Source organism: Buteo buteo, chromosome 23, assembly GCF_964188355.1.
Source record: "Buteo buteo chromosome 23, bButBut1.hap1.1, whole genome shotgun sequence".
NCBI classification, from domain to species: Eukaryota; Metazoa; Chordata; class Aves; order Accipitriformes; family Accipitridae; genus Buteo; species Buteo buteo.
This window is the reverse complement of record NC_134193.1, coordinates 7,741,170-7,760,951: the sequence shown is the minus strand read 5'-3', so window position 1 is coordinate 7,760,951 and position 19,782 is coordinate 7,741,170. Positions and strand designations below refer to the sequence as shown.

The following is a 19,782-nucleotide window of genomic DNA, read 5'->3' as shown; positions in this document are numbered from 1 at the left end:
CAAATTGTGCCTTCCTGTGCAAGGAAACAGCCTCCCTTTGGTGCACAGTGGGAGCTGGGTGGTGTCTGCTGGTGGATGCAGCCCTGACATGGGGATACTGGCTGTGCCCAGTGTGGTGAACCCCATCCCCTCCACTTGTTGCAGGGCTTGAGATGCTGGGACAGGCAGGTCTCTTCCCAGAGGGGCTGCTCCTGCCACGGTGGAGGGACCTCTGAGCCAACCCTATGAGGACTGCCTGTGAGAGCTGGCTGCCCCGCAGTGCCCACCCAGTGCTTGGCTCCCAGCCTCACTTGGCTCCCCCTGCTCCAGCCAAACGCTGGCATAGGGCAGCGGCGCTCAACAACTTGGTCTTTGTGCTTGCCGCTGAGCACACCCGTGTATGCGCCGAAGCTCCCTGCCCCTCCGGGTGTGGGACCCGCTCCCCCCTTTCTCCCAGATGCTCAGTCACCCTGACAGCCCAGCCGTGGAGACCGTGCTTTCACAGCCTGCCAGCCTGGCATGGAAGGGAAGGAGAGCAATGGAGAGGCTCCCAGCCGAGGTCCTCTTTGTGAGTCTGTGTGGCTGCAGGCTCTCCCTGGCACACATGCTCCTTGTGCTGCTGGGTTTGGATGCTGAAGCTGGAGCAGGCAGGCTCCTGCTGCGATATCCGTCATCGCCCCAGTGAGAGCTGCCGGTTCGGGAAGGAGCGGTCTCCACCTCTGCCTGTGCCTCTGTCTCTGTCTGTGCGTCCATCTGCCTCCCAACCCCGTGTGTCGGGTGCCCAGGGCTGGGAAGTGGCCAGGTTTGCTTGGCAGGAGCACTCGGCTGGGACCATGCAGCTCTGTCCTGGTGCTTGGTCCCCTGTCACCACCCCTTCGCAGTGAGCTGAGTGCGGGAGGGCTGGAGGTGGCGGCTGGGCTCGTGGTGCCACTGTGGTCCTCTTGGCCCTCTCCACCCTGGATGTGTTGCCTGTGCTGAGGCTGGTTTATCAGCATGGGCGGGAGGGAGATGGGGCTGGTGCTAGTGCTGATCATCTTGCAGGCCCCAGGACAGCCTGTGTTCTCCTCCCCATGCTGGCTTCAAGCAGGAGAAGCAGTCCCCTGTGCCAGTGTGGGGATGGCTGCACACAGGCTGCCTGGTGGAGCTGGGGCTCTGGTCTGCTCCTCCCTGAGCTGGGGGGGTGGCGAGGCAGCACCCCACTGGTTAAGTCCTGGTTTATTTTGGTTGCTGCTTAGCAGATACGTTCCTAATTGCCACATAACCATAGGAGCCTGTGCCATGGGCTCTCAGGGGATCAGCTGGACTCTCTGTGGGTGTCCCAGCCCTTTATGACAGGGCACTCCGGTGTGTTTGGCTCTTCAATGGGTCCTGGTGCTGGGCACCAAGCTGTCCTTCTGGCTGGTGGCCCATGACCAGGTGCAGAGCAGGTTGGCTGACTATGTCCAGATGCAGGTAAGGGAGCAGCTCCATTGGCCTGCAGGTTGGGCCCTGACAGCATCACACCCAGTTCTTGTGGGCCCATGGATAGAGAGGACGTGGCCAGCATCTTTTTTGGTAGAGGTAGGGACAAGGAGTGCCAGAACGCACTCAAATGGTGACTTTATGACCACCAATGTTGCTGATCTCTGTTGCAGAGCAAGGAAACTGAGGCAGAGCATGGCAAGCACTGCCAGCTCCCCCAGTGTCACCTGGCGGTGTTGAGGACAGGTCCAAGGAGAGAGCCCATGTTGGCTCTGCAGATGCTTATGTCATGTTTGGAGGAGGTATCGTGGTGCCCAGGCATGACTTGAGCTACACGTGAACACCTGCCTGTCCCGATCAGTGTCTCACGTTGCCCAGTGCCTGGCATGGTGATGTTCCTGCTGGGAGGGCAGGGATGGGACCCCCTGATGTGGGAGAGCTGGGACAGTCGGACTCTGGGGAGCAGGAGGAGCAGCTGCACTGGCCTAGAGAAACCCTCTGTAATGTCTCTTGGTGGCCACATAAATCTCCTGTGATGCTGGGTGGCATCTCTGCGCCATCCCATGCGGAGCTGTGGCTGCTGCTGCTTGTCGCTGCTCTCCTGCTCCGCTTGTCCTCTTGTAGTGGGTCTGTCATATTCGCACACCAGCTGGCAGCAGCTCCCAAGGACATCCCCAGGTGATGCTTGGCCAATTGCCTGGAGAGCAGGGCCTTCCTGGGGGGTTCTCGCATCTCCAGTCTCCTGGGGAGACAGAACAGGATGGGGGAGCACACTGAGGACTGGCACCTGGGTCCTCTCCAGCCCCTGCAAGTCCCCTGGCTGTGAGAGCCAGGGCAAGTGATGGGGTCCCTCGGGTGCTTGGAGCTGGCTGGGCAGTGAGGTTTGGGGAGCGGGAGTGGGGGAGACATCGGTGTTGGCATGTGGAGAGCTGGAACAGCCCAGCATGGCTAGACTCAAGGTGGGTCCCCAAATGCCCTATGGAAAATTCATGTGTGCACACCCCTCCAACGCTGCTGCTTATCTTCTCTTCCAAATCCACATGCACATATTTAATCACCTGGGGGGGTGATTTCTGGAGCCCAGAAAGAAATGTTTTGCTGAAAACCCTGTTCTCATTTTTCTTGAGAGGGAAAGAATTTTCCAAAAATACCATGATTCCACTTTGTTCCTCTGCCTGTTCCCCGGGGACACTGTCGCTGTGCATGTCTGGGGTGGGGAGGGGAGGGGGTAGTGCCTCATGTTGGTCAAAAAGTAATTAAAGCTGGGGTTAATTTTCCTGGAGGGGGGTGGGACCCTGGGAAGGCAAAAGGGAGCGAGTCTAGGGCTGTGCACATCAGAAGCTGCTTTCTATTGTGGCTGCTGAGCTAAATATACCCACGGACGTACATAGCTGTTCCCACATGTCTGCTGCACAGGCTCCCGGCGGGGTGAGTGGGGTGCTCGTGCTGCCTCCCACCCCACCAGGGACACCCTGTTCCCCCAAACACAGTGGGTTTTGGCCCTCCCAGGCTTTGCTTGCCGCCGGCCAGGCTGGTGAGGAACGGTGGCTCATGAGGAGCTCCAGCCTGCAAAGTGTCTGCTGCCGTCGCTGCGCCGGCTTGCCAGCGACGTGGCTTCAGAGGAATTAATAGCTGTGTTTATGAGGCACCCAGGGAGGGGAGATGTGCAGTCATTAGCTCTAATGAGAGCTGTTTGCCATGGCACTTGGCTCTGCACTCCCTCTTTCTCCATGAGTCCCCTGGGACCAGCCAGCTTCCCACAGCCAGCACATCCACCAAAACTAGAGCTGCTGCAGCCCTACACACACCAGTGCCTGCACTGATGCAGAGCTGTGCTGTGGGTCTGGCCGTTCTGTACCCAAATTTCTTGGGGAGGGGTTGAGTGTGGTGGGTGGGGATGTGGTGGGTTGGTCGTGCATGCTGCCAGAGCCAGGAGCCCAGCACAGCCTCGCCTGTCCTCTTCCCATCTGCTGAGTCCATGGCTGGGGACAGCCATTGGGCTGGGTGGTGGTTTGGTTTGGATGGTTGTTTTGGTGCTGGGACTGTCTCGTCGTGTTTTTGCATTTTGAATTTTAAGCCTTTGTAACTGCGCTTTGATCTTTCTTGCTGCCTCGCAAGCGAGTGCAGCTGGCTGCAGCACATCCCGGCTGCCCGCCCGTACCCTGGCAGTCCCCGTCAAGGCTGCTTTGATGTATTGATTGGTGTCTACGTGCAGCCCAGAGCTCGCTGCCTGGCCGGGGGCAGCGTGGCAAATGAGCCAGCGCAGGCGTGGGGAGGCTGGCTGGCCCTGTATGGGCCGTATTCAGCTCTTGGTGCAAGGGCAGTTTTAAGTGCAGGCTGCACGTCATTACTGCGTCTGCCTGTGCCATGGTACCCAGCCCTGCCTGTCACCTCGGCTGTGGAGGTGGCTGGTGGTATCTCTGGGATGCGCCAACCTTTTTTCTCAGCCACAAATGAATCAAGGTTGTTGCTGGGTGCAGGAGTTGAAGCATCCCCTGCACTGTTTGCTCCACACTGCAGGGAGAGGTGCTGCTGGACCCCTGCCCCCAGCAGGCATGGCTCCAGCATGGACCATGCTCACATCCTCAGGACCAGGCTCGTGTGCCTCGGGACAGTGGTGAGCCCCGAAGCTGCCCTCAGCCCGCTTCTCTTCCTGCAGGATCCGTCCCCAATTGTCCAAAGAGAAAATAGAGGGATGTCACATCTGCACCTCGGTGACGCCTGGCGAGCCCCAAGTCCTGCTGGGGAAGGACAAGGCCTTCACCTATGACTTTGTCTTTGACCTGGACACATGGCAGGATCAGATCTACACAACGTGCGTGGGCAAGCTCATTGAAGGCTGCTTCGAGGGCTACAATGCCACCGTGCTGGCATACGGCCAGGTACATGCTCTGCGTCTTCTTGGGCTCTGCCATGGGTGTTGGGCTCTCCTGCAGTGCTGGAGATGCTGAGATGGCACCTGCAGAGGTTAGGGAAGGTGGAGGTATATGAGGTCCTGGATGTTGAAGGGACAGAGAGTTGTCCCTGGCCTGGGTGAGAGCTGGGGCAGGGGGTGGCCTTGGGTGGGAGGAGAGGGAGGCAGGGCTGGGAGCGTGGGAGCTGGTGTGGTGGTAGGGATCAGAGGGGCTCAGCAGAGGCATTTGGGGAGCCTGGGGTCGCAGGGGGATGTGTGGGGTGCAGTAGGCAGAGCTGAGCCTGGGAAGGCCCAGCCAGCTCCCCCCTTGCTGCCTCTTCACAGACTGGTGCAGGGAAGACGTACACCATGGGCACTGGCTTCGACATGAACATCTCTGAGGAAGAGCAGGGCATCATCCCGCGGGCCATCGGCCACCTCTTCAGCGGTATCGAGGAGCGCAAGCGGGTGGCACAGAGTCAGGGTGTGGCGGCACCCGAGTTCAAAGTCAGCGCCCAGTTCCTGGAGGTGGGTGACACTGTGGCCCTGCTCTGTCCTTTGCTCAGCTCTGTGTCCTGGGCTTCTTGAGTCCTCCATGTCCTGGCTGCTCCCTGGCTGAGCTGGACCCCGCAGCAGGGATGTGTGCCAGGGCAGAGGAGACTCAAAGCACCTGAATGTTGTTGACCTCACGATGGCCACAAACTGGGGTGGCACCTTCTTGCCTGCAGGGACACCGTCCCATGGGGAAGAGACTTATGCTGTGGTCCCTGGAGATTCAGGGGACTCTGAGCTTGCTTACTCCTGTCTGAAGCTGAGGATAGTGGCATACCTGCTCCCCTGGGTCTGGACCAGCATTCCCAGTGAAACAAGGAGAGGAAAAAGTGCCATTCTTATGGGGATTTGAGGAAGAGCTGTGTTTTTTCCCATGTCCTTTGCTGCATCTTTGACCTTGAGAATGCTTCACTGCATCCTCTCCCGCATCTGCTTTGGTCTCTCCATTTCAAAAGTCTCTTCTATTAACTGCTTCTTTCCCTGGAGAAGTTTGTCCCAGAAAGCCTGTGGACCTTGTGTGTCTGCAGTGGTTTCCCTGGAGCTGGTCCTGGGGTGAAAGTGCAAAGAAGTTCAAGATGGGAACTGGTTTAAGGCCCTGGTGAGAAAACATAGGGTGGTGTTGAGCAAAGCTGAGCTCCTGAACAAACTTCATCTGGTTGGTGTCCCGATCTGGGGTACAGCCCAGAGACAGGCAGGCAGAGAGAGAGGCCCTGTGCTGTGATCTTGCCTCCATGTGGCTTTGATGGTCATCACATCTGGGTTCCTCCACTGTTTGTGAAGCAGTGCCCAAAGTCACCTCCTAGCCTGGAGAGCTGACCTCCTTGCCAGAGAAATCCTTCCCAATCAGCTTTCCATCTGCAGAGCCCTTGTTAGCTCCCGTGGTGCTGTTGTGTCTGGCCACATCCTTCCCTCCCCACAACTCGGCCTGTCTGAACTCTTGGCTGTCTTCCCATGCATCCTCGGCCTTGTGGGGCTCTGCTCTAGGGAACCTGTGGGCTGGGATGGAAATGGGGACAATTTCCTGCCTGTTCTGAAGTCCGTCTGGGGGCTGAATCTTGTCAGGCTTTCTCCCTGCTGGAGGGTTGCCTAACCCTGTTGGGGCTGGGGCATAGACCTGCCTTCCCTAGGCTATCAGATCGGATACTGGCCTTCAGCCCTATGTGTGTCCCCTCACCTTATGGGACACACTTTCCTTTCTGTCTCAGCCCCCTGTATCTGCCCTCTAGGAGATCCTCTGCTGTCCAGTTTAGTTTCCCTTGCCTCAGTTTTTCCCACTCAGTTTGGGATGACTCAACACTGCCCCAAGGAGCTGGGTGACCTGTTAGCTGGGGTTGGGACATGTGAAGGATGAACACTGGGGAGGGGATGTCCCAGGCCATCCTAAGAAGCATCTCTGCAGACCAAGAGGTCCAGCACAACCCCAGGGGCACCTGGGGGTGACAGAGCAGTGGCCCTGCATGGGGTCATACCAGCTGCCACTGGGATTTCCTGTAGCCCTTCTCTCTCTTCACCACCTCTGACCCCTGGTGGTTTTGGCTCTCAAAATAGCCTCAGAGATGTTTGTCTGGTGACTGCGGTGGAGGATGGGAGCAAAGCTTCCCCTGCTGTGTTTCAAAGCTGCTCATGGTTGCTCTCCCCAGGCCAGCTGTGCCCAGTGGGACACTGGCAGCCCCAGGGTGGGGGGAGCCATCTGCCAGCTAAGGGATCTTGAAGGCTTTCCAAGGGCCTTGTTAGTGTGGGGATAGTAAAACCCCATCGCCTGATGGCCTGGTGACAAAGGCCATTGGAGCCTGTCAAGGGCTTTGCCTACTGGTCCACCATGCAGGCATGGGCATGAAACCCAGAGCTCTTGCACTGAGACCTGTTCTACAGCCACCCTTATCCAGGCAATCCGGGGAGGGTTTTGTGGCAATAATGGCTCTCCTGTGCCAGCGTGGGCACGTGGCCACATCAGATGCTGGTTACCACCCTCCTGTCCCAGCATTGGTACAGGATTTGGCCCTGCTGATCCCCATCCTGTGACTCTCCTCGTGGGAGCAGGCTGTCAGAGCACAGTTTAAAACCTCGTGGAGCCTGTTTGCACCTGGGGCGACCAGGGACAGATTAGCCTGATCTGCTCTGCTGGCCAGGAGCCTGCGGTCCTTGGGTGACCCTGCTCACTGCACTGGGACGTGGGTGTGAGAGGGTGATATGTGGCACCGAGTGGTGGTGGCAGGGGGACAGACGGGCAGGGATGTCACTCCACCCCAGGGTGAGAGAGGATGCTGCAGGGTCAAGATATGAATGAGAGCATCCTCCCTCAGCTCTGGGTCCTCAGGGTTCTCCCTGCTTGTCCAGCCCTCCCTGGTCCCCCTTGTCCCCTTTCAATCCGGCAGAGGTGACCTCAGGGAGCTGTGGTGGGAGCGGGGCTCCGTTGGCTCCCATGTGTGAGCAAGGAAGGCTGGGGGGATGCATAGTTCCTGAGTGTCTGCTCAGGCTCTGGGGACAGGGCTCTGAAAATGTCCTGGTTCCCACACAGCTGCTTGTGTGGGCCAGGGACAGGACAGGGTCAGGCAGCTGGAACCAACCCAGACTGCAGCTCAGAGCTTCGCGGGGCAGATGGGTACATGTATGCATGCCTGTGCACACGTAGGCACACATGCACCATTCCTTAGGGGCATCCTGTCCTAGCTGGGTACCCATGCATGTAGGTCAGAGCTTGGCTGTGCATTGTCTCCTATCTGCATGCTCATGTTTGTGCATTCTCTCCTACACTTGTATGCACACCAGCTCTCCTGGTCAGCCTTGCCTAAGCACACATGTGTGCACGTATGTGTGAACACACGCGCACCCCCAGCTGTGCGCCCTGTCCTCCTGGCTCTCAGGACTGCAGCAGCAGGATGGCAGAGGGCAGCTCCTCTCAGTCCCACTGTGCTGGGCTCTAGCAGCCTCCTGCTTACTACTACTCACCCCACACCTGCTTCTGCTCTGCTCAGCTCTACAATGAGGAGATCCTGGACCTGTTTGACAGTGCCCGCGACCCTGATGCACGCCACCGCAAATCCAACATCAAAATCCATGAGGATGCCAGCGGGAGCATCTACACCACGGGGGTCACGTCGCGCCTCATCAGCTCGCAGGATGAGGTAGGTGCAGGATGGGGCAGACATGGAGGAGGGATGGCAGCTGGGTGCCCACCAGCCAGGGATGTGCTACATGGGGACAGCCAGGCAAGGGGGGTATCTCACCCAGGATGGGACAGAGCAGCCCTGAGGTGAGGCAGGGAGAGGTCAGCATGCTCGCTGGGCTGCAGCAGGGTGCTCTCCTGACTCCCTAGAAGGGCGCTTCAAGGTTTTGTTCTTCCCTGCCCCATGTTGTTACAGCTGATCCAGTGCCTAAAACAGGGGGCTCTTTCCCGCACCACCGCCAGCACCCAGATGAATGTGCAGAGCTCCCGGTCCCATGCCATCTTCACCATTCATCTATGCCAGATGAGAGTGTGCACCCGCCCGGAGCTGGTGAGATGTGCTCCTGCCTCATGGCTGGGCTGTTCCTGGATCTGATACCCAGGCAATGTGTGTGGGTCCCTTGGAGAGGGGAGAGGGTTTGAAGTCTTGCAAAGAGAGGCAGGGCTTTGTCTTTCTTCTTTCCAGTCATAGCCAGGGTTAGCATTTAATGGGAGCTGAGGTCTGCCCTGGAGCAGCCCCATCCAAGGCAGGGATGGTCTGGCCCAAGGGATGGCCCAGAGCAAGCCGCTGTTGGGATCCTCTCCCCCATCCTTGAGGGGCTGGATGCAGAGGGTGAATGCTCAGGCTTTTCCTGGTGTCTGAGTGCACCTAAGGGGGCTGCTACCTGCTCTGGCTCTGTGGTGGTGACCCTCTCCATCTGTGCCTGGCCGCAGGTGAATGGGGAGGTGAACAGCCTCCTGGACGGAGCCCAGCCCACCACCGAGTACGAGACCCTCACGGCCAAGTTTCACTTTGTAGACCTGGCTGGCTCAGAGAGGCTGAAGCGAACAGGTGCTACTGGCGAGAGAGCGAAGGAAGGCATCTCCATCAACTGTGGACTGGTATGGCCTTGGACACCAGTGTGCAAAGGCAAGGGGGAGGCAGGGCCTGCCTGGGGGAGCCTGGGACACCTTTGGGTCCTGCTTGGAGCTGCTCTGGGCTGTTGAGGTTGCTGCTGTCTCTGCTGGGGTTTATGCTACCTGGCCCTGTAGGCAGGAATATGCACGATCCAAAATACCAGTGGTGAGGGCACAGCTCTGCTGCTGAGGGCAGGACTATGGGGAGGGATACAGCTGGGCACAAGGGTGCAAGTCCCCAAAAGGTCAAGGTCTGCTAACTTGAGCTTAAAAAAAACTCCAGGGCTCAATGCTGCTCCTCGGTGCATGTGGGAGAAAGGCACAGCCCAGGGAAGGCGGGGTGAATGCTGAGACTGGCAAGGGAAGTCCCGTGCCTCCACTTCTTGCACCCCAAACCTGTGCTGCAGCACATGCCCCAGGCCTGATGTCCTGGCTACATGACAGCTGTATTCTCATTAGGAGCTGAATTTGGCGGGGGGGGGGGGCTTTCCTTTGTGTTGGTAGCTGGCCTTGGGGAATGTCATTAGTGCCCTCGGAGACCAGAGCAAGAAAGTTGTGCACGTGCCCTACCGCGACTCCAAGCTCACCCGCCTGCTGCAGGATTCCCTTGGGGGCAACAGGTAAGAGGGTCCCAGGCTGGGGCTGAGCCCTGGGAGAGGACTGCAGGGGCTGTCCCCCTGCAAATAGGGCCGAGGGTCTATGAAGCCACATGGGAGCTATTTCGGGACTCAAATGCCTCATGGATTGCCCGGTAGGGAGGGGATGCCTCCTGGCAGGCAGTGCATAACTTTGCCAATGTAAAGAACTTGGCTTCTCATGAGTCCCAGGCACAATTAGCCAGCTTTGGCATAATTAGCTGGTGCAAAACACTCTGAAGCTCTTGCAGACCTAGGACTTGGCAGGTGGTGTTGCCCAGCATGGGATGGATTGAATTCCCTGCCTGCTCTGGGGGTACTTCTCTGAAGAGCCCATTCTTCCCCAGCAGTCCTGGCATGTGTGGGCTGGCAGGAGGAGTTGGATTTGCTCAGTGCTGTGTGATGTGTTGCTTGTGGGGTGTTGCCAGTGCTCTGGGTCTAGAGGGACTGAACCCAGTTTATACCTTGGTTATAAAACACAGAAGGGCCTAGTATGGGTGTCTGGAGGCATGTGGCCTGTGCAGGTTTCCAGGTGCTAAGTTGGTGCAGGGTGGGGGAAACTGTCCTTTCACCCTGACCTTCACCTCCCCAAGCCAAACCATCATGATTGCCTGCGTGAGCCCATCTGACCGGGACTTCATGGAGACCCTGAACACGCTCAAGTATGCTAACCGGGCTCGCAACATCAAGAACAAGGTGGTGGTGAACCAGGACAAAACAAGTCAACAGATCAGTGCCCTGCGGGCCGAGATCGCCCGCCTGCAGATGGAGCTGATGGAGTACAAGGCGGTGAGTGGCCGAGTGAGCCTGCAGAGGTGGGATGGAGGCAGGAGCAGAAAGCCTCTTCCTCCTGTTTGAATTAGGCTGGTTTTAGCAAGAAAGACCCTCCTGCCTACCATGCTCTGCCCCTGTTGATGGGGGTAATTGCTAGGTGAGATCAGGAGTCTTAAGAGATGGGGGCTTAGCTCCTTCCTGTCCTGCCACAGGCAGGACCTTGGGCAAGTCTCTTGGGGATGCTAAGGCAGGGAGAAGCCTTGAAGCATCTCTCACCCTCCGCCTGTTTAGATCAGGCCTTCCTGGTCCTTAGATTTGTCCCTGCCCCTGCTTTGGTGGCTGAGGCTGCCCCCAGGGATGCAGCAGTGGGTCCCCATGTCCCAGCTTGCCCTGCACTCAGGGACTCCCCTCCTGTTCTCACAGGGCAAGCGGGTCATTGGGGAGGATGGCTCGGAGGGCTACAGTGACCTTTTCCACGAGAACGCCATGCTGCAGAAGGAGAACAGCACCCTGCGCATGCGGGTGAAGGCCATGCAGGAGGCCATCGATGCTATCAACAGCAGGGTCACCCACCTCATGAGCCAGGAGGCCAATCTGATGCTGGCCAAGGCAGGTGAGGCCAGGCTAGAGCGTGACATGGTGGGTCAGCCCAATGAGCATAGCTGGGATGGGTGCTGTGGCACAGCACATGTCTTGCCTTGATCCACCTGCACCTCTGCTCCTCCAGGTGATGGTAATGAAGCCATTGGCACCCTCATCCAGAACTACATCCGGGAGATTGAAGAGCTGAGGTGAGCTGGGCACTGCGGCTGGTGAGTTACCTGGGTCCCCGGGCTGGTGGGTGCCATGGTGTGGCCTGAGCCTAGGTGTGGCTTACAGCTCCGTGCCTCCAGCATCACCGGGGTGAGTTGTAAGCCCTGGTGGAGTAGCAGCTGACTACACTGCTGCTACACTGGGGCTGTACAAGTCCCAGCTTTGGTGCCAGGCAGTGCTTTGGCCATTGTCATCCTTTGTGTGGCTGTTGATGGAGGGGGAGATCCTGCGGGGAGTGCCTGGTGTCTCCCAGGGACTGCTGGCCCCCCCCAAAGCTGGGTCCATCCCAGTGTCTTGCATGGTCCTGGGACCCTGTCTTGCAGCATCCTGACCATCTGACCCAACAAAAATGGGAATGGCTTTGTGGTGACTCTGTCCCTTGCTCACACCATCCTAAAACCAGGCAAGATCCCCTCCTCTGGGGACAGTGGGATGTCCCCTCTTTGACCACATGCAATCTCCAATCCCTAGGACGAAGCTTTTGGAGAGCGAGTCCATGAATGAGTCTCTGCGTCGCAGCCTCTCACGTGTCTCTGCCCGACCCCCCTACTCCATGGGCTCGTCCCCAGCGTCTGGCTTGGCTGGCCTGTGCAGCCCTGCTGCTCCAGTGGAGACAGAGGCCTCTGATGTCCTCCGACGGGCCAAGCAGGACCTGGAGCGCCTGAAAAAGAAAGAGAGGAGGCAGCGGAGGAAAAGGTGAAGGCAGCTGCTGTGTGATGTTGGGAAGGGGGAGGCTGTGTGTCAGTTCCTGTCTGTCCTTGTGGGGTCAGGTATCCTGCTTCCTCAATCCATGCTAAAGCCAGAGCACCGAGACAGAATCCAGATGCCTGGGTTCCCCTCCCAGTGCTGCCTTGCCCTTGGTCTCCTTTTCATCCACCGCAAGGTCCTGGAGGCTGTTTTCCCCAAAGGGTCTAAAAGCAGGAGGTGAGGGGGGCCCTGGCAGGACCCATCCCTGGGCTCCCCCATGCTGGGACTCACAAGCACCCCTCTGCTCTCCGCCAGCCCAGAGAAGGAAGCATTTAAGAAGCGGCAGAAACTGCAGCAGGACAATGGAGAGGAGACGGATGAGAACGAGGTGGAAGAGGTGACGGGCTTTGTCCTCATACCGAGGGGGGTGTTCGGGTGTGGAGCATTGTCATCGCCCCATGTGGGAGAGGGACCAAGCTCAGCCTGGCCCTGCAAGCAGGCTGGAGGGGTCATGGAGCCGAGGACTCCTTGCCAGAGTAGGGGGGAGCCAGATGCTCCCCAGTCAGCCCCGCTGTGGAGTGAGGAGCCCACATCTTTTTGGGCCTGGTTTCAATAAGCATAGGTGAAGGGGGGTTGGGCAATGCAGTGCTATTCAGCTGAGAGGGGTTGGATGCAAGGATGGATGGGGCACAGAGCTGCTCGACAGTGTATGCTGGGGGTCCAGAAATGGTGCTGCAGCCCCTGGGCATCCTGTGTAGGAGGCTGAGTCCCACTGTGGGGGCTACAGCCCATCGCTATGGGGTGAACTCAGGTTTGCAGGATGGAAGAGCTGCAGAGAGAAGGGCAGGGCCATGTTGCAAGCTGAGGTTAGGCACTTGTCTCTTAGGAGGAAGAGGAACAGGATGAGAGTGGCTGTGAGGAAGAAGATGGACATGAAGATGAGGATGAGGACTCAGCCAGTGAAGAGAGCCTGGTGGACTCAGACTCGGACGCAGAGGAGAAGGGTAAAGTGCGGAGCCTTGCATGGAGCCTAGGGTATGGGGGTGCATTTGCTGGTGTCTCCTGATGCTAAGCTCTGGTCCTGGGAAGGGAAAGTCTGCTGGGACGCCCCGGCCATGTCTCCTCTGGGGGTCTTGGAAGAGCACCAGAGTTGCTGCAGGGAGTCTCCAATGCTCTCTGCAGTGCTGCTGCTCCCCAGCGATGTGGGTTCCCATCAGCTCCCTCTGCCCTCTCCTTGTGCTGTGGTTCAGTGGGGCTGTGGGAGTCATGGTCCCCCATCCCTCCCAGCCTGACTCTCCCCCACTGGCCTCCAGCCGTGAATTTCCAGGCTGACCTGGCGGATCTGACTTGCGAGATAGAGATCAAGCAGAAGCTGATTGATGAGCTGGAGAACAGCCAGCGGCGCCTGCAGACCCTGAAGCACCAGTACGAGGAGAAGCTGATCCTGCTGCAGAACAAGATTCGGGACACACAGCTGGAGCGGGACCGGGTCCTGCAGAACCTCAGTGAGAACCGCCTCACCTGTGGGATCCCATCCCCGTAGCGTCAGGCCCCAGTCCCTGCTCTTGCCCAGCTGACTCGGAGCCAAAGCATCCACTCCCTGCATGCAACACTGGCTCTGGTAGAGCTTTGCTGTCCTCCCGCCTCTGCTTGAGCCCCTGGGACCGCCAAGACCCTGCTTGTTTTGCCATGGGAGCAGGACTAGTCTGGCTCCTGACCCCAGCTGATGCTGGAGAGGTGGCTGGAAAGGATGGTGAGGCAAAGCCTCCTCTAGCCTTGCACACTGCTTCATGAGATGTGGGAACGCTTGGGGAAACTGAGGTGCTGAGGGGCACATGAAGAGCCCAAAGACCTAGTGGTATAGCTGATCTCTGGGCTCAGCAGGACAGGATCACCCATGCACATGGCTGCAGGTCTAGGTCTGCAGCTCCTCTCCGCCCAGTGACTGTGCTGTAACCCCCTGTCCCCACCCTGTGCTGAGCCCTAACCCATCTCTTCCAGCGGGTGCCCCCAGACAGACCTGAACCTGTGATGGGGCCAGAGCAGGGGGGGTGAGGGAGGGGTCTGGCAGGATGGGGAGGGAGCAGTGCCCGGTGCTTCCAGGCAGTGTGTGTAGGTGCAGGAGGATCCCAGGGTGTGTGGCCATCACAAGCCCTCTCCTCGTTCCCCCAGGCACCATGGAGTGCTACACAGAGGAGAAAGCCAACAAGATCAAAGCAGACTATGAGAAGCGGCTGAAGGAGATGAACCGGGACCTGCAGAAGCTCCAGGCAGCCCAGAAGGAGCATGCTCGCCTGCTCAAGAACCAGTCCCGCTACGAGCGGGAGCTGAGGAAGCTGCAGGCGGAGGTGGCCGAGATGAAGAAGGCAAAGGTACCTGGACATGCCAGGGCAGGGAGCGCATCCCCTGGTCAAGTCTGGCTCTCTGCTCAGAAGCGATGTTTTCCACTCCTGGTGGCAAGTGCAGGACATCTGTCTGTCTGGTGGGTGGGTGCCCTGGGACAGTCAGGTGCCTGCACCGACACATGGTTCCTTCCCGTTCCAGGTTGCGCTGATGAAGCAGATGCGAGAGGAGCAGCAGCGGAGGCGGCTGGCAGAGACAAAGAGGAATCGGGAGATCGCGCAGCTCAAGAAGGAGCAGCGCCGGCAGGAGGTGAGAGCTCAGCCCACCTGCATGCTGCTGGGTGTCCCTGTGTGGGGGGGACTGGGCTGGCCGGGGGTGGATGTTTGTCCTGCTCTGGCACTCTGAGGTGCTCATAAATACCAGCCGGTGAAGCTTGGGGCCATGCTGCATCCATGGCCTCGCCAGGGGCTGCACAGCCGCAGCAGAACACATCTGGCTGAATTGCTCCCAAGGGCCTCCTGGAGCTCCTAGTGTGGTTGTGGGAGGTGCTGTGAGCTCCCCGCCATGCTCAGGGGGCAGTGTGTCATCAGGGTCAGCCTTAAGGCTGGAAACTTGCTCACTGTTAAAATCAGGAGTGAGACTGTTCGTGCCAAAGTAACTGCTCCAAGCTTTGGTGGTGGGAGCCCCGGGACTGCAACCATCACTGGGCAGGACCCCAGTGGTCTGTTTGTCTCCCGCGCAGTTTCAGATCCGGGCTCTGGAGTCTCAGAAGCGGCAGCAGGAAATAGTGCTGCGGAGGAAAACCCAGGAGGTGAGGTGTGGGGGGGGGTTCCTTCACATAGCCCCCAGCCCCCATGGAGGTCCTGGCCCCAGTGCTTGGCTCAGAGACACCCTGTCCTCCAGACAGTACCAACCCTGGGAGCGGGTTTCCCAAAAGGGTGGGAGGATTTTTATGGTTCAGTAACCAGGTGGGAGATGGTTACAGGGGCAGAGGAATTACCCATCTCCCAGGGCAGCTGAGCCCAGTGACGGGGGATGGGCTACAAGGGAGAAGGGAGAAACCCATGAAGCACAAAGGGTCCTGGGGCTTTGGGTCTCCAGAGCTGCTTCTCTTGGTCCTGCGGGCCCTGGGGGAGACGGCAACAGGTTTGGGCTGGGGACACCCGTCTGACACCCTCTCCTGGGCAGGTCTCAGCGCTGCGCCGTCTCGCCAAGCCCATGTCAGACCGGGTCGCAGGCAGGGCAAGCCAGAAGCCGGCCATGCTGGACTCAGGTGCGGAGGTCTCGGCCAGCACCACCTCTTCCGAGCCCGAGTCTGGCGCTCGCTCCGTCTCCAGCATCGTGCGCCAGTGGAACAGGAAAATCAACAACTTTCTGGGAGACCCTTCATCCTCCGTGAATGGGGCTCGGCCTGCCAGGTCAGGGCAGGGGCTGTGTGGATGGGTGATAAGGCATCCCAGGACTCCCATGTGTGGCTTTTGGCTGGTGGCAGAGGTTGAAGGCCAGCTTCTTACTGTGCATTTGGCCCGTTTTAAACCACTGACCCAGTGATAGGCTGTGCTGGCAGCGTGTCACTGACTGTCACCCGGGCTTAAGCCCAGTGCTGGCCTTCCATGAGCATTAAATGCCATGGCACAGCCCCTGCTAGGCTCATCTCTCTCTTTGCTAAGGGGTGATGGAAAAGTTGGGCAATCCAGAAATGATGCAGATGCCTCCTCTGCTCCTGGCCAGCCAGAGCCCGGGCATCCTTTTGGGGCAAGCACAGCTTTCCAGGCATGGTGTGGCTGGTCGCCCATGTGCCTCTTCTCCCCTCTGGCTGTAGGAAGAAATTCCCCAAGAAGGGGGCGAGCCAGACCTTCAGCAAAGCTGCCCGCCTCAAGTGGCAGTCACTGGAGCGGCGCATCTTCGACATCGTGATGCAGAGGATGACCATTGTCAACCTGGAGGCTGACATGGAGCGGCTCATCAAGGTGACAATGGTGCTTGGGACAGAGAGGGCTGTGTGGTGGGTGCGGGGCAGGGGGACAGCCATACTGACAGTACCAATGCCCCTCCCTTTTCCCCCAGAAACGCGAGGAGCTGGCACTGCTGCAGGAAGCATTGCTGGGCAAGAGGATAAAACTGCAGGCAGAGAGCCCCAAGGAGCAGAAAGGGCTACAGGAGCTGAATGAGGAGATCGAGGTGCTGGGGGCCAACATTGACTACATCAATGACAGCATTTCTGACTGCCAGGCCACCATCATGCAGATCGAGGAGACCAAGGTGGGCGGCTGGAATGGGCCCAGCTGGCAGGGAGAGACTGGGAACAACCCTGGGAGGTGAGGGTGTCCTTGGGCACAGCCAGGCTGGGTATCCCAAAGTCCTCCCCTGAGCTGTGTCACACACTCAGTGGGGCTGCACCCGCACAGTCATTTCTCATTAGGTGGCTAATTGTGGAGGGGAATGCTGCCAGGTCCTTGCATGTCCATGGACAGGCTGCTGGTGCTCCACACCCCATCACCCTGGGATTATCAGGAAGCTGCAGCCCCCAGTCCTGCCCGTGGGGCTGGCGGTCACTTATCCCCATGGGAGTTTTATGGGCTGGAAACATCCCAGGGAGAATTGGCTTTTTTTCCAGCAGAAACCCTGCAGGTTTTGTGTACACTTTTGACACTGGGCATGCCGCAGAGACACTGTGCAGCTCCCGGCTCCCCTCTAGTGGCTGCAGCCTGGGTTGGAGGCTGTGTGCTGTCCCTGGCTTGTCCCTGGCTGTCATCTAGATTGGCAGGGAAGAAGGGTCTGTTGTTAATTCACACTAGCCTTTGGATTGGTGACCTGATCTGCTGTGGATTTGGATGAGGTTGGTGTCTGCAGATTAGTGTCTAATTAAGTGTTGGCACCAGGATTTCTGTAGCAACACAGAAGCCCTTCAGGTTGTGTTGGCCATCTCCATGGCTGGATCTCCCCAGTAGCCACTTGGGCAGACTGAGGAGAGCAATTGTTGGACTGGGCAGTGCTGGCAAGGCAGTGGAGGTGCTGTGCTGGCCACAGAGCCTGTTCTGCCCATCCCACGCTGAGTGGCAAGCTCCCCTACTGCATCCAACACCCGTCCCTCAACTTTTCAGGAGGAACTGGACTCCACAGACACCTCAGTGGTGATCAGCTCCTGCTCTCTGGCCGAAGCCCGGCTCCTGCTGGACAACTTCTTGAAGGCTTCCATTGACAAGGTGTGGGGCCAAGTCAGGACCTGGATGCATGATGGGATTTCTTGCAGCTGGGGAGGGGAGCAGGGTGCCAGGGTGTGGACCTGGTGGGGGGAACTCGAGGCACCCACCTGAGGTCCAGCATGGCTGTCCTTCCCCAGGGGCTGCAGGTGGCTCAGAAGGAGGCCCAGATCCGCCTGCTGGAGGGGCGCCTGCGGCAAACGGACGTGACCAGCTCCTCGCAGAACCATGCCATCCTGGATGCCCTGCGAGAGAAGGCTGAGTCACACCCCGAGCTGCAGGCCCTGATCCACAACGTCCAGCAAGGTGGGACACAGGGCTGGTGCATCCTCAGGCCAGGCACACTGCTTGTGGGTTGAGGTGCCCACCTGTGCTAGTCCCCCAAGAAGCACCCAGACGTGTCATGGCTGGGACCAGCGTGCCCAGGGCTGCCCTGAGGGCGATGATGGGTGGGGATGTGTGCTCTGTTCACCACACAACAGGGACAAGGACTGAGTCCACCCCGTCAACTGCCTGGGCTGCCCCCTCAGCTGCACAGTTCAGATGGGGCTCGGCACAATGGGGTCCCCTCTGCACTGCTGATGTGCTGTCTCCCTCCTGCACAGAGAACGGCTACACCAGCACGGATGAGGAGGTCTCAGAGTTCAGCCTGGCTTCAGATGGGAGGTGAGCACCCAGCCCTGGCCCTGCCTGAGCTGGAGGTAGCTGGGGAGGCCAGGGGTAGGGTGGGATAGGAAGTCTGGTGCCACCCATGGGACCTTGCAGATGGACATGGATGAATAAAGCTCCACTTAAGCTTTCCTGTGGTGCCCAGCCCTTGGGGACGGGAGCAGAGATGTCGCTTAGACATCAGCAGGGAGTGAAGACTAGGTCATCCCTTGGAGAAGGGGTGCTGGGGAGCAGGAGGTGACCCAAGAAGTCTAGTGGGCCGGTGGTAACCAGCTTTCTGAAAGGAGTTTGGCACTGAAGATCTGTCTTTGCTTCCTTCTCCTTGCAGCATCTCCCAGTCTTTCACCATGAAGGGCTCAGCAAGCCAGGATGATTTCAAGTTCAAGGTTAGTTGGCCTTTCTGTCTGGCCCTGTTACAGGAAATGGGAGGAGGGATGGAGGGACATGTTCAGCAATGCTTCAGGCTTCTGCTCTGTAGTCTGACCCTTGGAGAGCCATGCTTGGCATAAGGCAGTATGGCTGGTCTCTGGGTGGGGTCAGCTCTAGGCAAGGGCAAACCAAGACCTTCTGGTACTGTGGTCCTCTGAAGCACCAGAGGCCTGGGAAACATCCACCACATCGGCCAATACCCTCCAGATCTGAGTGGGCACCAAGGAGGTCCCTGTGCAGTGCTGCATCCATTGTGGGTAAAGGTGGAAGAAAGCTCCCATTGTTCTGCACAGGCTGTTACATTTGCTTAGAGTATGGAGACCCAGCACTGTGATGAGCATCCTAGCATGACACAGGGGCAACTCAACCTCTGTGGCCAGAGAGCACAAGGTCTTCCACCCCACAGCTCTCTGGCTGCTTCCACTGTCCTCCCCTTGTGCCTGAGCCCTCTGTCCTGCTCTAGGGAGAGCCCAAGCTCTCAGGGCAGATGAAGGCAGTGTCAGCTGAGTGTCTAGGACCCACGCTGGACGTCTCCACCAAGAACATCACCAAGTCCTTGGCATCCCTCATGGAGATCAAAGAGGATGGGATCAGCTTCTCCATCCGAGACCCCTATTACAAGGAGAAGGTGTCACGCACCATCAGCCTGCCCACGCGAGGAAGCACCTTGTGAGCATGGGGTGATGGGTCTTTGGGCATTGGGAGGCTCATGGAGGCATGGGCCAGCAGATGGGGAAACTGTTCCCTGGCTGTGGAGTTGCAGAGCGGTGAGGGTGAGCCCAGTCCTGCATCTATCCAGGCTTGTCTGCAGCAAGCAGTGGTGGCTTTCTCCAGCGGGACTTGGAAAGTATGTTGATATCCTTTGCCGATGGAGAGAAGGGTACTCCAGGAGGAAGGAAAGAGGGGGGGCATGCTCACTGCCCTGGGTTATCAGCCTTCTTGAAGGCTTCTTGTGTTGCCAAAAGCCTCCACACTCATGGGATGACTTGAGGCATCCTCTGATCTTGTGACTGACTCCAGCGCAGCCCAACTTCTCCATTTGCTCTGCTGGGGAAGGACAAGACATGGGTGTTCAGCATGGAGGGATCCCAGCAGGGGGACAGGCACCCACTGTGCTCTCTTTCACTTGCTTTAGTCCCAGGCAATCTCGTGGCTCGGACACTTCACCTCTGACAAGGAGGAAATCCTATGACCGTGGCCAACCTGCCAGGTGAGCTTGGGAGCTGGAGAAATGGTGACATGGGCAGGGAGAGGCTGGGTGGCCCAGACGAGTGGGAAGAG

The 19,782-nt window shown here is 58.6% G+C and overlaps 1 protein-coding gene across 2 annotated transcripts in view; it reads left to right on the top strand.

Annotated features, from left to right (window-relative positions):
• KIF21B (kinesin family member 21B) overlaps positions 1-19,782 on the top strand; it is a 43,941-nt gene that overhangs the window by 11,018 nt on the left and 13,141 nt on the right. For both annotated transcript variants that reach the window (XR_012654076.1, XM_075054872.1), the window contains exons 2-26: positions 4,100-4,322; positions 4,679-4,861; positions 7,861-8,010; positions 8,248-8,382; positions 8,766-8,933; positions 9,453-9,568; positions 10,177-10,372; positions 10,781-10,970; positions 11,085-11,148; positions 11,642-11,866; positions 12,173-12,254; positions 12,744-12,861; positions 13,171-13,362; positions 14,030-14,229; positions 14,402-14,509; positions 14,943-15,011; positions 15,389-15,618; positions 16,023-16,170; positions 16,268-16,462; positions 17,305-17,406; positions 17,544-17,709; positions 18,009-18,069; positions 18,401-18,458; positions 18,965-19,170; positions 19,637-19,711. Coding sequence is in view for 1 of the 2 variants with exons in the window: in XM_075054872.1 (XP_074910973.1) it covers positions 4,100-4,322; positions 4,679-4,861; positions 7,861-8,010; positions 8,248-8,382; positions 8,766-8,933; positions 9,453-9,568; positions 10,177-10,372; positions 10,781-10,970; positions 11,085-11,148; positions 11,642-11,866; positions 12,173-12,254; positions 12,744-12,861; positions 13,171-13,362; positions 14,030-14,229; positions 14,402-14,509; positions 14,943-15,011; positions 15,389-15,618; positions 16,023-16,170; positions 16,268-16,462; positions 17,305-17,406; positions 17,544-17,709; positions 18,009-18,069; positions 18,401-18,458; positions 18,965-19,170; positions 19,637-19,711 (3,660 nt within the window). In the remaining variant the exon portion in view is untranslated. The remainder of the gene's footprint in view (positions 1-4,099; positions 4,323-4,678; positions 4,862-7,860; positions 8,011-8,247; positions 8,383-8,765; positions 8,934-9,452; positions 9,569-10,176; positions 10,373-10,780; positions 10,971-11,084; positions 11,149-11,641; positions 11,867-12,172; positions 12,255-12,743; positions 12,862-13,170; positions 13,363-14,029; positions 14,230-14,401; positions 14,510-14,942; positions 15,012-15,388; positions 15,619-16,022; positions 16,171-16,267; positions 16,463-17,304; positions 17,407-17,543; positions 17,710-18,008; positions 18,070-18,400; positions 18,459-18,964; positions 19,171-19,636; positions 19,712-19,782) is intronic.